Consider the following 16,736-nt stretch of genomic DNA (forward strand, 5'->3'; position numbering starts at 1 on the left):
ACGTGACTTTATCAGAGCCTAAGAAAAATGTCAAAGGTGAAAAGGTCATGGCATTTAGTGTGTGATTAAGACAAACTTGGATTACACAAATTTATGACAACAATAATAATTTCAGAAAAAGAAGCTAGATTTCTTGGAGCCCAAATAAAATTTGGTAAAATAAAAATTAAAGGAAAAAGCACCCTGTTAGATGTACATTTATTAGTAATTCCATCTTGACGACATTCAGTCCCGACTGTGTGTATCATGGATTCGTCTTGTGCAAGGCCTTCAGTGAGACCCACAGCTGAATTACAGCACAGTTTCCTCAAAGAATGTATTATTTAGCGGAAAGGCTATGACAAGGTTACAAATAATTCTAATAAAAGGCAAGGAAAGATATATGACTTCAGAGATGCCTGAGCCATGTGCTGTGGAGATTTATGGAACACAAATGTGACTCTTAAGTTTAGAAATACTTCTGATTCTGGGAAGTAGCAAGGATTTAGATAAGAGGCCCTATCGGGTTGATTTTTATTTATTTATTTTTTTTACAGAGACCCAGGAGGAGTACTTGCTGTTAAGTATAATAATCTTTTAGTGTCATCTTTTAACTATAAAAAGTATATATATATATAAAGTATTAACTTCCAATATATATATTTAAGTACTAAAATACATAAATATATATATTTATATATACATATAAATGACTTCAGGATTTAAAAATTGACCCTCAATGCCCTAGAGGAAGAAATGGCAGTCCACTCCAGCATTCTTGCTTGGGAAATCCCATGGACAGAGGAGACTGGCGGGCTATACTCTATGGGCCCATAAAGAGTCAGACTTGATTGAATGATTGAACATAGAGAGGCTCTCTCTGCCTACTCTGCCTGCTTGGCTTGTGGGATTTCAGTTCCCACCCAGGGATCGAACCAACTGGCAGTGAAAGCAATGAGTCCTAATCAACTGGACCACCAGGGAATTCCCTAGATTCTATTTTCATCTCCCCTTTTCATTTCCCTAGACTATATTTTAATCTCCCCTTTCCCACCAGCTGGATCTTTCAAATCTCCCTCTTCTGGTGTTCTCACCTCACCCTACAAACTGCTCAAGGCTTCCCAATCTCCCTGTGGTCCTTTGCCCCATCCCCTCCTTTTTTTTATATCACTCAATTTCTTGAAAATGTATCTGGCAATAAATCTTTGTTTCCATCTCTTTACCCCTAATGTACCACTCAACCCACTGCAGCCTAAATTCTGGTGTCACAAACTCTGTGTGTATGTGAGTGTGTGTGTCTAGGTGTGTGTCTGAGTGCCAGAATATGGATTTAGTTACCAATAACCTTGAGGTTAAGTAGGGAGGTGACTTATCACAGGAATTAAGTACCAGGGTTATGGAATCAGCCTGCCAAGAGTTTGAATCCTGGTGTAAATTTAATGTAAGTTACTTAACTTTCTTGAGCCTCAGTTTCCTCATCTATAAACTGGGGGGTACCAAGAGTACCTACCTGGTAGAGTTACTGTGAGTTTGAAATGGGTTAGTTTCTATCAACATAAAGAATTTGGAACTTGCTAGGTACTGCCATTTTCTATTATGATTACAAGGCAACCGATACATTTCTATCTTATTTGAACTTCTTAAGAGATAGGCAACACCTGAACACGCCCATGCCCCTGAAATCTCCTTGAGCCATAGCTCTTGCTGTTTGGCTCTCTGACCCTTGCTTATCAGGATCCTTTGTGAGACCATTTTCCTGCTTATCCCTTAAATGTGGGCGTTTCCCTAGGTATGGCATCAGCCCCCTGTTTTCCTCATGGGGGACACTCCATCGGGGTGACCTTATCCAAACCCTTGGCCCCCGCCACTTCCCTATGGCCAGGACCCATGCTGAGCTCCAGGACTGCACGTCTAGCTTACACAGCATCCATGAGCACCTCACACCCACCAGGCCCGACTCCACATCTTTCACGTTCCATTATAAGCCTGCTTTTGTGTCTTGCTGAAGGGAAGCACATTGGAACTGACATCAGAAATCCGTCCCTCTTTCCATTCCCCTTTCACAGCACAGTTGGGGAATCAAGGTCTAAGGTCAGCTCAGTGTCTCTTTTTCACCCTTTCTCACCATTCTCACCTCCATTAACTTAATCTAGTTCACCACTCTTCTTATGGATCTCCACATTAGGCTCCCGACTATTTTATCAAGTTTTGGCTCCTTTTCATTTACCCTTCACTGAGTCTTCCCACTATCTTTCCAAAATGTAAATCTTAATCACATCTGGCCCCAGAGTAGTCCTGTAGTGACTCTTCATAGCTTCATTCTTCATCAGAGGATGAAGTTCATGGTTTTTGGCAGGAATGACTCTTGTTTATCTCTGTGGTCTTCCATTCCTGTGAGGCCTTGATTCCCTAGCTGTGCTGCACTACACACCCTTCCCTAGCTGTGCTGTGATGAACTACAGCGTGGTTCATCTGCCTCATGCTGGTTCCTGCCTCTAGCCCTTTGCATGCCTGCTTTCTCCCTCTCCCTCTTGGTCCTCCTCTCTTCTGCATGCCTCAGAATCTGCCAAGTCTTTGCAGAAGCTTCATGAGGCCATTGTACAATATGATCAAGGGTCTCCTGTGCATTCAAACATCACCCTGTGCAGACTTCTGTTAGAGCACATATGATGATTTTATCTTTGACCCCCTGATGTGTCCCTCTTCTTTCTCTGCAAATCCCATGAGGACAGCATCTGTGTCTTGTCCAACTCCATATTCCTAGCACCAAATAGAACACACTTGGCACATAGTAGGTGTTCAACAAATACTGCACGAAAGTTTGTACTAAGAGCACACATCATCTTCTTTTGTCCTCACTAACTGTGAGCATTATCACTAAAACAGAGTCTACCAATAAAGGTCATATACTCATTTCTCCCACTTGATGGACTTTCAAATCATTACTGGAAAAATAGTGACTATCAAGGAGCAAACTTGAAAATCATTGTCCCCTCAGTGTAGTAATTCCATCTATAGGAATCTATCCTAAATAAGCGATCAGCGGCAGGGACATTTTATTCACCAAGATCATCACCAAGTAATTTATGATAGGAAAAAAACTGGAAAAAAGAGAGGAATGATGAAACACCCAGAATTATGGTACATATATAGGGTGGACTGAACATTATGTTACCATTATATGGTATGTTTCCAAATAATTGATAATGATTTGGGACAATGCTTGTGTTAAGATTAGTGAAAAAGCTAGATAGAAACCTACCAAATATTGTAAAATCTTAAATCATATAATGAAAAAAAAAGAATAAACAGAGAAGAAAGAAAAGAAAGAAACATAACAAAATGAACTCTTCTGTAATTATACCTTGGGTGATTGTTTTGTTTTATTCATTATAATTTGGGGTATTTTCTAAATTTTCTACAATAAGCATCTTTACTTTTACAATCAGAAATATAAAAAATTTCAAATTACAGATTTGGGCTGTGTGAGGCTATAGTGAACCTTTCTGATTCTCTTTGTGCAGCAACATTCCTCCTCAGTTTTCCTTTGAGAACACAGTCCTCCACATTCTGAAGCCTTGTGATGTGGATGAAGTGGGCCCCCAACCCTGGCTCCAGGGATAGGCATGTGACCCAGGCCTGGCTGATCCTTATGTTCCATCTGTCTGGTTTCAGAGACTGGTTCTAGATGAGCATGTGACTCAAGCCAAGTCAGCACTTTTGTAGGAGATGTTCCTGAGGGCAGAAAAGCTCTGCTTGCATCTGCAATGAGCTGTAGTCTAGACCTGCATATGAAGTCAGGAAAGCAATACAGGGAAGCACTGCTAGAGGATGGAGATGAAGGAGAATGCATGTGTGTGCGCACATGCATGTATGTACACACACACACACACACACACATCTTCAAGTCCTGATGACTGGGCTCTTAGACCTAGGAAAGTCTGAAACATCATAATCCCTGGACTCTCCAGTTATCTGAGCTAATAGGTTTTATGTTTTTTTGTTTGCATAAGTCAGTTTGAGTTGAGTTTCTACAACTTGCAATCAAGAGCCCTCACTAATACATTTATGACAACAATAAAAATATATAAAGTATAACTCATGAAAGGGTGCAAGGGCTATCACAAAATAGTACAGAACTGGTCCCACACATTATTACCTGAGATATAAAATATCTCCATTATTGTAAATGATTCTACTGGACACGATCTAAAACACAGTGCATTCCACTGGCATTTCACTCATAGCACCTTCTACCTGCCTCCTTTTAAGACAGAGCTAGCAGAGGATATTATGAAAAATAGTTAATAAACCTAAAGGCACTAGGACTGGTGGTTCTCTGCCATGCCTGGTATTAAACCTTTAATTGCTATATCTGGGGAGATTTGGGGTGTTCTTAAGGGGAGTTGGGATGAGAAGGTGTTTAGGGAAGTAGTTTTTTGCTTTTCTCAATGAGTACAGAAAGATTTCAATATTCTCCCAACCAATATGGCCACCCTGGGTACATACAGGCTGAACATGGCCCCTGTTAACAGATATTATAGTTTCTTATTGGGGTATCTGTTTTCCCTCCTGAAATGAGAATCCTCTAGGCAGAGACTCCATCTTATTGGTTTTTGTAGCATATGCTTACCTAGATGCTCATAGGTGTTTTTGAATGGAGAACATGAATGATAGTCCAGCATTGTATAATTCTCTATTTTTTTTTTTTCTGGATAGAAGTTTCCTGCCTAGAATTAAATTGCAGTATGGTCTCTTTTCATCCAGTCTTCTGAAGACTTGTTATCCTCTCCAATATCAGTTGACTGAAGAAGAAAATTGTAAATTTTCTCTCTCAGGCATAATGTTGATATTTTAACACATAGTGATTTTTCTCCCTACTATGAAATGATTTTAGAAATAAATCAAGATCCCAGAAACTTACTGCTCTGAGTGGTACCTTTTATCTCTGTCATTTTCAGAAAGAGATGTGGTCTGATGGCCCTGAGTATGGTACCCCTTGAATTTCAGTCATCCCATAGCTGTGTGACTTGAACCTTTTGCTAGGACATTGGACTGTGGGTTCCCACACTTGACTCTAAGGATTGTGGCAGGGTGCCCACACCTAAGAACAATGGTCCTCCCCGTGCCTAGTTCCTCCTTGCTCTCCGTAGACACTTAAGTGCTTACTGAATGAATATATTTAAAGAGAGGTGATCATATATCCATATTGATCGAATAGTGATAATTTTTAAGTGATTAGCTAACTTTGAAAGTTACATTTCTTAAACCAGTTTAGGCCCTACCAACATGGAACAAGGGAGCTTTCAGTATGAAATAAGGGGAGGAGGAGAACTGGTTAATGATAAATTTTGGCTGCTACTTTAGAGAAGAGTCTAAATGCATCTAAATTATTCCACAGCTCTTTCTTATGGGCACTTCCCATTTATTTTCCATTCTGAAGAGAATGGAGAGGTGTCTTACTGATTTATTAGAATGCAGAGGGAAGACTCATCATACCTGGAGTCAATCTTATAATGGCTGGGTCTCCCCTCTTTTAACTGTGTGATCTTGGGCCACTTTTGGAACTGAAATAATAAACCTACCTACCTGACAAAGCTGTTATTGTGAGCATGAAATAACATTCAGCATAAGGAGGAACTATAAAACTCTACACAGATACTGTTGTTTTCTTGGGTAAAGCACTTTCTAGGCCGTGAAAAACTTGGCTTATAAGAGGATCATTTTACTATTGTTCTGCTCTTGTTACAGGCTAGGGCAGCTAAGAGGAATACAAGAATCCCCACCCTTGTAACTACCTTCTGATAGGCACAGAAACAGTACAACGGGGGAAAAAAAAAGACGCTCAGAGGGCCTTTAGTACAAGAACTTTGGCGCAAATGGGTTTAAAAACTCGAGCTCGCAGAGTAAACTTCACAAAGCCCCTCCCTACCCCAAAGCCCCAGTCTCCAGAAAGGTCTCAGCAGAGGCCAAGCCGACCAATAGAAACCAACTGTGCTCTTACAGGTTGAGGAGCAGGTGCAGAAACTGAGCATTAAAAATTACCTACGCCTGGGCTCAGCCTTCTACCGCAGCTCCTGGCGCCACGCTTGGTCCCCCTCGAACAACAGGAATACAGAAGAATGTCGGGGCCCAATTTCGCTGCCCCCAAATTCCTGTTCCCCGCGCCCCTCCACTACCAGCGGCGTCCAGCCTCTTTCCTCGGGAGTTTGCTCGAGGGGCGGTGGCGGACCTTTATTGTCTGGGGAGCATCTGCCAGGTGGCGGGCCGATCCCCTGATGTGCGCGTGGTGCCCAGCTTCACAAAGCGCGCGGCGGGCAACACCACTCTCGTCCGGGAACATCACCGGGGAGGAGAGGTGGAGAGATGTATGGGCTCTGGGGTCGTGAGCGCGGGGCGAGGGCCGACGTGCTCAACCACTCCCCGCGGGATCAGTCCCCCGGGATCAGCACCTCGAAAGAACAGGGGTCAGACACCGCCGCCAGGGAGCTAGACCCAGAGCAAGGCGAGGAGGGGCGCGCAGAAGGGGCGTGGCCGTCGCGCAGGGGGAGGGCGCTGGGAGGAGCGGCCGCGGCTTGGCGCTCGCGGCTCTGGGGGCTCGGCTTTGCCGCGCTCCCGGCACTCGGGCTAGAGCCGGAACGTGGAACAGAGCTCCGGTCCCAGCGCAGCCACCGCGATGAGAGGCGCTCGCGGCGCCTGGGATTTCCTCTTCGTTCTGCTGCTCCTGCTCCTCGTCCAGACAGGTGGGAGGGCGCTGCGGGTACTCGGACCGCGCCTCCCCCCTCCCCCCGGCGCAGCCTGTGCCCCGTTAGGGTCCGAATACGTTGGGGTGGCTGGGGAGAGGTGGCTGCCGGTGCGTTTCAGTTTCGGGAAGATTCGGGGCGGCCCCGGGACTCTACTGCGCCCTGCCCTGCTCACCTGCGCCGGGAGCCCTCCTCAGCCGGTGGTGGGGGCGCTGAGCTGCGAGTCTTTCAGGAAGGCGGGCGGCGAGGGGCTTACGCTGAGGGCAGCGGGTTGTGTGTGAGTTTAGGGCTGCTTTTGTGAGGAGGGCGAGCTGAGCGGGGTCAGAGGCGGGCGGCGAGGGAGTTCTCACGCAGCGCGTTATCTCCGCCGGCTGAGGCGCGGCGGTTGCATCCTTTTGTTAAAAGTTGTGCGTGAGAACCGGCCCGCAGGTTCTCAGCCGCGCCGAGGGCGAAGTTGTAGGAGAGCCTTTTCTTTGCTCTGCAGCGGCTGCCTTCCAAACCGCGGCGCTCTTTGTGCCCCAGAGCCGGGGACGCACCCGCTGCCTCGTCTGTTCCAGGCGCCACGCTGGACCGGAGTCGAAGGCTGCGGCGTCCTCGGGTTCCCGGGTTATGCTTTTAGCAGGGGGGAAGCTTGCGGCTCTGTGGCCGCGAACCTGGAGGTGCGGCTCCGGAGACAACTTGGGCGGGGGTGTGGAAAGCAGCCGCTAGGTTGCAGACTTTGCTTTTGTATATCCCGTGCCCGAGGCTCGCCCCTTTCTGCCGCGTGCCGTTTCTTTCCTGCAACGCGCCTCGGAGCGGCTGGTGGCTGCGTTTGCTGCCTGCTCCCGGGGGAGACAGGGATGGCGCGCCTAGACATTGCGGTCCCCGACCCCAGCCGCCGCCCGCGCCAGGCCAGGTTGACGGGGCTCTGCGAGCCCCTTCGGTGTCTGCGACCTCTAATCCCAGGTCCCTGTTTTCTTTGGGAATATTGAGAATCGCAACACAGCCTCTCGCGTGATTTACTCAACGGCTGCCCGAGGTGGGGGGTGGGAGATGGAGTGGAACTTTCAGCAAATCTTACTTAAATCTTAAAGCTGTTGTGAAAATCGGTTATATCTGCGCGGGAACTTGGGTCTTCAGGTGGAGGAGGAGGATTTGTAGACTCCTGGAAGCCCTCAATCACATTCCTGCCCCCTCTTTCTTTTTCTGGGTGTCTCTGGTGCGCAAGCGAGTGCAAGTCGCGCAGCTAACCCCCTGAAGCTCTACTATTTCCCACGTCATTTTTTTTTTTAACCCTTAAGGCTAACTTGATGATGTTAGGATAGAAAGTGAGTCTGAACTGGAATTCAAGGGCTCCAGAGGAAGCATCGCTATGAACTATTGTGGAACTGTCTCGTCAGTTTTCTTTCTGCTGGTCAGTTTTCCCATAAAATCTTGAGGCATTGTGAGGGCTTTCCTGTTGGGGAAGAGAGGTAGGAAGGATCATGACGAGTGGCCGGGTTCCGGTGGCTTGTTTGACTGCCTAAGCTTCAAATGAGATGTTTGGTCCCTTATGTCCTGGTGCCTTGATATTTTAATTTCATTTAAGACATGTGCAATGGACCTGAGGGGGGAACAAGAACCACCACACAGACTGTTTCCCATTTTTTAGAAAATTAAATGAATAGCTTCCTTCTTCCTCAGAATTAGCCTGCGCCATCCTAGAGAATTTTTTGGCAGAGGGGATTTTAAGGTCTGGCTCATGGGGGGCAGTGTGGTATAGTGACAAAAGCTCGTGCTGCCTTTCTGGTTCTTTCTCAGCTTTTATTGGCTGCCTGCCATTGTACCAGTCCCTTAAACTCAGGGGAGCACAGGGTCCTCCACAGGGTAGTGAGGGGTCTGCACCATGAAGGATCCTTTGGGTCCCAAAGTCTCCTCTTTCAGTCTCGTGAGCATAGTCTCTCTACTTCTGAGCTCTTTCCCTGAATCCTTCCTGCCTCCTTGAAATTCCGCTGCCTCTCCTGGTCACAGAGACTCCTTGGTGGTACCCTACTCGCCTGCCTCTGGTTAAAGCAGCGAGGTGTCTGTTCTCTCACATGCTCGCCTACAGTTTCCCTTTGAGGGCTAGGAGGTGCCCACTCCGCAGGATCCTCCATTTCCAGCACCCCCGCCCCCCGCAGTGTTTACAGCTCCTGTACCCAGCAGGATGAACCTGCAAGGAATAGTGAATCATACCCTGCCCTCGTTCCTGCAGGTGTGAGGCTAGAGTCATTCTCAGCAGCTGGACACAGAACATTCTGGATTATCCTGCTGGAAATAACATGACGGTTTTATACAAGAAACCCAGATAATTCATTTAATGCCCTCTCTGGTCTCTCCCACCCATCCACACATTTTTTTTTCCCTCAAGACTTTATAAATCACTCATGCTGTGTTATTGCAACACGTTTTTCTAGTGTGCCTTAAATTTCACATTAGTGCCAGGTCCTGTGTTGGGTTCCATTGCCTGAAATTTCCAGTCCCCTCGATAAGCCTTGGAGGTAGTCCTGTTACCATCCCTACCAAATCTGGAGAAACTGGCTGAGAATAACCCAGGGTTCCCACAATAATCAGTGGTAAAGCCTGAGATTGGCTCCATCTGCCCAGGTGTATATCCATTCACATGATTTCTCAATCAGTTGTAAAGTGAGATTTATTTGAAACTATTATATATCATATGCTAGGCATTGTTGGAGGTTCTGGGAATATAGGCTGGTCAAGATTATTACCTTCCCAATGTTGGTGAAAAAAGACCTTGAATTGCCTGTTGCAGGGTGTCTGAGTTAGAGTTCTCAATTTGAGGGAAGTTTCATCGAAGGGGGAGTTATTCAGTGATAGCTCCCCAGGACTATGTATGATATGTATGTATGATAGCTCCCCTTTTGACGCTGGGTATGAGGGCACCCACTCCAGTGTTCTTGCCTGGAGAGTCCCATGAACAGAGTAGCCTGGCGGGCTACAGTCCATGGGGTCGAGAAGAGCTGGACATGGCTGAAGGGACTTAGCACAGCATGAGGGTTTTAGGTGTGAACTGTCCTGTTCCAGTTAGAATCCCTCCAAAATGAAGATGTGCTGTCTCTAAAATGATGATGCATGTTAGTTGAAATTTTTTTTCCATCCCCCCTGTATATTAAAAAAAAAGTGGTCTTTGCATTGTATACTTGTGGTGAACTTGTGAGAGAGAAAACCCCTAGTGGTGGATAACACCATTGGCCGTTTACCCTGGATGAGCACCATGAGTTATAATGCAGTTAGTTCACCACTCAAAACCTTTCTCACCCCCAAACAAATGGTGTGCCAGATTATTCTGTGGGCTTCCCTTGGAGCACGTTTATGTACAGATGTTGTTGTGATGGATTTTGCTGCTGTTGTTGACGGCCACTAAAAGTTGCCCTTAGGATTTTGACTCATTTCCTCAAGTCTCCACAGCTGATTAAAGGATACCAGGAAATGAGCCATGGTGTCCTGAGCGGAGTTCTTGAAGCTGAACTGCAGTGCGGGAACCCCTCAAGGCAATGGTCAAGGCTGCAGCGGTATTTTCCAGAATGAATTTAGTTTAACCAGCCGACAGGCTAGGGAAGTGCTGAATGTTGCTGTGTTCATGTTTGGTGTCTTTTTAAAAACAGGCACCGAAAGACATTTGAAGAAATCTTAGGCATGCAAAATTTCACACGTGGTCACTGTAACTTGAATAGATATTTTTATGGCTGCAAATCCAGAGTGAAGAGGGCCTACAAGGGAGTTAAAGTTTGAATATAGAGTGAATTCAGTGTAAATCACTGCTGAAAGTAGAGGGGACTTTTGAATAAGCCTGGCTTAGCAGCTCTGGTTTCTGACATTTTGGACCTGAGACAGCCCATCTTTTGATTTCAGACACTTAATTATAAACTGATAGTCCTTACTTGGATGTGTTTTATTTGGCTCACATAATACTTTTTTAGAAAATACTGGGAAAGTATTTAAAATATGGAGAATTTGTATCAAAATCTAGATTTCTCAATTCTCTTGAAGAGTTGGAAATTGCCTCTTTACATGGGACCTAGACAATCCCTCTCCACTGCCAGTCAGGCTTTTAGGCGTTTAGCCTTGGGCTCCAGTGAGCACAGGTGGGATATTGCAGGTACCTTGTGGAAGGAGCACAGGCCTAAGCAATGAAGACAGCCTTGTCTTAGTCTGGCTGACTCCATGACTGACAGCTTTGTGACCTTGGAACGAATTGCTTACTCTTGCTGAGCTTCCGTCTTTCATCCTAGTCTTTAGCTGTGTGACGTTGGGAAAATTACTTAACCTCTCTGTGTCAGTAAGTGTGTGGCTACATATAAAGTTTTTAGCATGGTGCTGCCTGGCACACTCATGGTACAAACTCAATACATGTCAAGTTTAATACGTAATTATCTATAAATTAGAAATTATTGATATCCCTAAAATGGGATTAATGCCTTCTCTAATATGATTACTTTAAAGATTAGAAACAAATTATTGTAAAAATACTTGGCGCAGGGTATGGGATGGGATAGCCACCTAACAAATGAAGAAACTTCATAAATGTGTAGAATTTGACTATTTCTCTTTATAATCCTTGCATGCAGATACCAACAGATTTTGACAACTTTTAAAATGAAATAAACTTTAATTTTTGTCTTGAATTTTATATAGCTTTTGACATGACAGTTGGGAATCACTAGTCTTAGAGATTGAACAGATCTTGGACTATTTTTTACTCAGGAGGAAAAAAAACCCCAGATTTCTCCAGTGAAAATATTTATCCCTCCTAATTTTTTCCATTCATCTTATGCTTACCTTTTAGTTATGAAGTGATTTTGCTAGATATCTTTGGCTGTATACCTTTCTGACAGCTATGTTTTTAAGGCGTTTGCGAACTTTAAAGTTTATGCGAAATTGCTATTCAGGGTATATGGCATCCCAGTTAAGAGCTTGGGCTCTGAAATTGACAAGCTGGGTTTTTATTCAGTTCCACCTCTTGCCAGCTCTGTGGCCTGGGATGAGACCCTTCTCCTCGATCAAGCTTCATTTCCTCACCTGTAAAATGGGAATGATGGCATAGGGCTACTAAAAGGAGAAAATTAGATTATGCAGAAAACACTTTTTGCATAGCGTCCCTTACAGGGAAAACATGGGAACGCCACCACCAGGCTGATTTTAATGTTTCTTTTTCAGCTTTGTCTCTTAGGAAAGAAATTCAGAAATGGTTTAAACCCAAGTTATATAGAGGGGTTTGTCTTAGTATTAATCAAGACGAGTTATTAATCAAGTCGGGTCCAACTCTTTGCGACCCCATGGTGTGTAGCCCACCAGGCTCCTCTGTCCATGGAATTCTCCAGAAATACTGGAATGGGGCAGGAATACTGGAGTGGGTTGCCATTCCTTTCTCCAAGGAATCTTCCGGACCCAGGATTGAACCCGAGTCTCCTGCATTGCAGGCAAATTCTTTACCATCTGAGCCACCAGGGAAGCCCAGATCAAGATGAAGTTTATCCATTTACCATTTTTTTTTTACTTTTATATGTATATTTTAGACCTCATGGAGAGGTATGTGGGATCTTAATTCCCTGACCGGAGATGGAACCTGCACCTGCTGCAGTGAAAGCATGGAGTCTTCACCACTGGGCCACCAGGGAAGTCCTGAAGCTTATCCATTTAATGTCTTGTTTTTTTTTTTTTTTAATTTTTTTAAAGATTCAGTTAGCGTTGTGCATAGTTCCCTCCCTGATTCTGTTTAACCTTATTCATAGCTGCTTTCTATAAAAGGGGGTGCAGCTTTCTGGATAAAAGTTTAGGAAGGGAAAGTTCTGTAGATAGCCATTTTCTCAACGTGAATAAGTAAGTATAGCTCACAGAGGGTCCCTGAATCCTATGCCTTGTAAAGTGGCATTGAGAGAAAGCCTTGAGAGGGAGAGGCTCCTCCGCGACTGTAAGAGGTTCTTCTCTAGCCGTTGAAGGACCAAGCTGGGCTTGTCCGTTGCCCCCAGTACTGGACACACAGCAGTGCTGAGTCAATACTAGTTTGAACTCTCGCCTGTTCTCCAGCACTTGTATAGAGCTTTGCTCAGTCAACGTTTCAGATTCAGTTTGGCAAAGGATGATCAACCCCTATGCTTTGGTCCTTGCAGGTACTGTACGTGTGGACTCCTGGACTGCGGAGGAATAAAGTGAGAGCAGAACCATCAATTCAAAGTAGAATTTGGTGTCATGAGTGCAGAGTACCCAGGCAGTATTTCAAAGGAGAGGAGTTTACATCTTGGTGGGCATGTGATAGATCAGGGATCTGTAAAAGTGTCCATATGGGAGATAATATTGACATTAAGTTCTACACTTTAAAGGAGGGCAGAGTGTCTGTGGTTGAGGCTTGTATTGGAAAAAAAAACTGCTGAAAGAGGGAGCAAGAGATTAAGATCTTATTTGAAGATTCAATTCCTGTTAGGACTAGGGGGAAGGAATTGGCGGGAAGAGGCTGGAAAGGTGGACTTTGGTTAGCCTCAAGGATCATTGGTGGGGGAGGGTCATGTTAGTGTTGGGTTTGGTCCAGATTCTGCAAATACTCTTGTAGTCAAGGCTACGGTAGACTTGACCCAGTAGTGGCCCTCCCAGCTTTGCTCACTAGTCCAGGGCTGTTTGCTCCACCATTTTGTTCTAATGCACACTCCTCAGCCAGCTCCAAAAACTTGCGCACCCCCTTGCTGTGGGCAGCTGAAACTAAGGAGTGTGTGTGTGTGTGTGTAAGTTTTAGTAAAATACATGTAAAGTTTACCATCGTAAACATTTTTTGATGTACAGCTCAGTGGTATTATCTTCACATTGTTATTTAAGATAGAACACTGTCATCTTACAAAAACCTAGCGCTCTCAACCCATGAAACAGTCCGCCAGCCCCTGGCAACCATCATTCTACTTTTCTGTCTGTACGACTGTGACGCTCTGTGGACCTCAAATAGGAGAAATCATTCAGTACTTGTCTTTGTGACTGGCTTATTTCATTTAGCATACTGTCTTCAAGGTTCAGGGCTTCCCTCATAGCTCAGTCCAGTAAAGAATTTGCCTTGTTCGATTCCTGGGTTGCGAAGATCCCCTGCAGAAGGAAATGGCAACCCACTCCAGTATTCTTACCTGGAGAATTCCATGGACAGAGGGGCCTGGTGGGCTACAGTCCATGGGGTTGCAGAGTCAGACACGACTTGGTGACTACACCACCACCATGTGGTCGTGCATGTCGGAATTTCCTTCCTTTTTAAGGAAGGCAGTGCATGTACATGGACGTGTCTACCACAGTTTATCCATTCATCCATCAGTGAACACTTGGCTTCCCCCTTTTGGCAATTGTGAAGAATGCTATTATGAACATGGGTGTACAAATACCTAAGGGAGAGTTTCTGAGCCTCTGTTAGAGTGGAGTTAAGGCTTTGAGCGTTAGATGTTAGTGGGGAGCTGGGCAGGGGTCCATCAGTCACACTCTTTAGATGATTAGATGGTCTTTGGATGAAGAACTGAGCACTTGAGTGTTAGAGTGCATGCCCTGGAGAGAAAGAGAAACACTTTAGAAATAAGAGGAAGATAAAGGTGGCAGACTTGGTTAATTCACTTGGCCAATTTACAGGCATCTCGGATTTGCCAGTCACTGATGAGATAGTGAGGGGGGGAACAGGAGTTGCTGTGGGTGTGGTAACGGCACTGGGGGTGCTATGGAATTCACAGAAATAAAGCTAAGGGGATGAGCCCTTTTGAAAGAGGGCATGTGATGCTATGTTGTTCTTTGGTTACTTACAGACTGCATTTTCTTGAAGGCCAATTTCACAGAAACGACGACAGATATAAATGAAATTCTTCTTAGGGTCAGGTCCAAGTGAAAAACAAAACTTAAGCTCCAAAGGTCAACAAAACATGGCTCTGTAATGTTACAGTAGGTTTTGGGGATTAGAAAGAATTGTGTGTTGTGTACCAGTTAGTCATGTAATGAAAAGTAAATTTTCCTGGAAAGAAATCGATGACAGGAAGATAATTCTGCATTTATTCTCTGCATTAGACCATTTAAAAAGTATGTTTATTGGTTTTCTCAGAGAATAAAATGGATGTTTTAGGTATAGAAGAGGATATAGAGTTGATTAAAGCTTTGGGAAATAGGCCCTTTGAAAGCAACTTAAAGAAATTGGATTTATTAAGCCTGAAGAAGATAAGGTGAAGGGAGGTTTAGTGAATGACAGTCTTCAAATATTTGCAGAATATGAGTGAAGAATGGGACTAAATAAGACTAGTTTAAATTGCCCCAGAAGGGAAGTCAGGTTTTTTTGTGTGTGTGTGTGTGTGTGTGTCTGTGGAAAATCCTTTGATTGGAAAGGTTGGAAAGACTTTATTGTGTTACCAGAACTAGTTATAGGGTCTTGGCTGCAGGTATGACAAAAGCCAAGTAAGTAATTTTTGTCTTTAAATGATTACGTCCTGCATCCCTCAGTTGGTGTGATGACTTTTTAGGGGCCGACCTGAAATCTTTGCTAAATAAAATAACCAGCCCCTTCACTGCCGTGGCTGTGGAGGGTTTCTCATCAGTTCTGAGTAGACTAACAGGATCTTCACAATTTTTGCTTATGTTGAAGGTAGCTAATAAAGAACTTGCACCTAAAATTGGGTTATTGATTGATGTATTGGAGGTGGGGGTGGTGAAAATAACCACCAATGAATTGTACAGTGCTATAGCTTAAGCTGAGGGCCAGAATAAAAACAAGGAAGTCTGAGGTCTAAAGTAATCTATAATCAGCCGTAATTAGCCCTGACCTAAGAATGGCTGTGCTCTGTGATTGCCCCACTGACTGGTGATTCTGAGACACAGTCAGCCATGCTGCACACAGGCTGAGGTCTGTAAGGATGAAGGAGCCCTTTCCCCTTGATTACTCAGGGATGGACTGTTTGCTCTGGGGCTGGCCCAGCATTCTCACTTCCCTTCGCATCTGCCCCTTCCCTTTGGTCATTTGGTGTTCATGGTTCAGTGGCAGTTGTTAAATCAGCCCACCATCCAGCAGGGGAATGTGGTATGGAACTGCAATTCAGCAGTCTCTCGTTGATTACATCATTACACCTGTCATGTCGTCATGCATGAAGATTTCTGAGATGTGATTTCCTGCCTTGAAGGAGCTGGGAATCTATGGAAACAGAAGTGCTAGGTAGATGCTAATGTAGTAAAATTTATAATAAGACTTTAACAGTTCGGGTCCAGAAGCTAAGTAAGACACATAATGTATAGCACTGGGCTGAAGGAATAGCTGATTGCAAGGAAGATTTGGAAGCCAAGTTAAACCTTGAAGAGTGGCACGATTGGTCAGGATGTGAACAATAGACGCAGAGGGTGACAGCTGAAAGACTCCCGTAGAAAACAATCTCTGTGGGGACTAACAGAATACAAGATAGGATAAGTTTTAGGGCACCTGGGTTTTTCTTCAGTAATTGCAGTATTTCCTATAATGCCATATGTGATGAGATTTTTTTATAAATGTCATCTGGTCAAGTAGGTGCTTACTCAGAGAAGTAATTTTAGGAAGAGTGTAGATCTCACTTTTGCATGGTATTACATATATTGTGGGCTTGCTAGGTGGCGCTAGTAGTAAAGAACCTGCCTGCCAATGCCAGAGAGTGAAGAGACTCGGGTTCAGTCCTTGGGTTGGGAAGATCCCCTGCAGGAGGAAATGGCAACTCACTCCAGTATTCTTTAGAGAATCCCATGGACAGAGGAGCCTGGAGTCGCAAAGAGTCAGACACGACTGAGAAACTAACACACACATATACACTATGCGCAGTGTACGCACGTGCGCGTGTGCACGTACACACATACACACACAGTATGCACAGTGCGCATCCAGAGTAGGTCCACGGATATGTACTTGGAGTTGCTTTTAAGTCCAGGGTTGATTACCCTTCTCTACCTTCCTACCTATCCACCTCCGCCCCCAGCCAAGATCACAGATTTTGTATGCTCAACATCTGATAGTAGCAAGAGATAATCTTTGAGTCTTAG

The 16,736-nt window shown here is 44.8% G+C and overlaps 1 protein-coding gene across 4 annotated transcripts in view; it reads left to right on the forward strand.

Moving 5' to 3' along the window:
- Nucleotides 1-6,655: 6,655 nt before the first annotated feature.
- KIT (KIT proto-oncogene, receptor tyrosine kinase) overlaps nucleotides 6,656-16,736 on the forward strand; it is an 83,439-nt gene continuing 73,358 nt past the window's right edge. For all 4 annotated transcript variants that reach the window (XM_068975680.1, XM_068975683.1, XM_068975681.1 and 1 more), the window contains exon 1: nucleotides 6,656-6,722. In XM_068975680.1, the coding sequence (XP_068831781.1) occupies nucleotides 6,656-6,722 (67 nt within the window). The remainder of the gene's footprint in view (nucleotides 6,723-16,736) is intronic.

Source organism: Capricornis sumatraensis, chromosome 7 (genome assembly GCF_032405125.1).
Source record: "Capricornis sumatraensis isolate serow.1 chromosome 7, serow.2, whole genome shotgun sequence".
NCBI classification, from domain to species: Eukaryota; Metazoa; Chordata; class Mammalia; order Artiodactyla; family Bovidae; genus Capricornis; species Capricornis sumatraensis.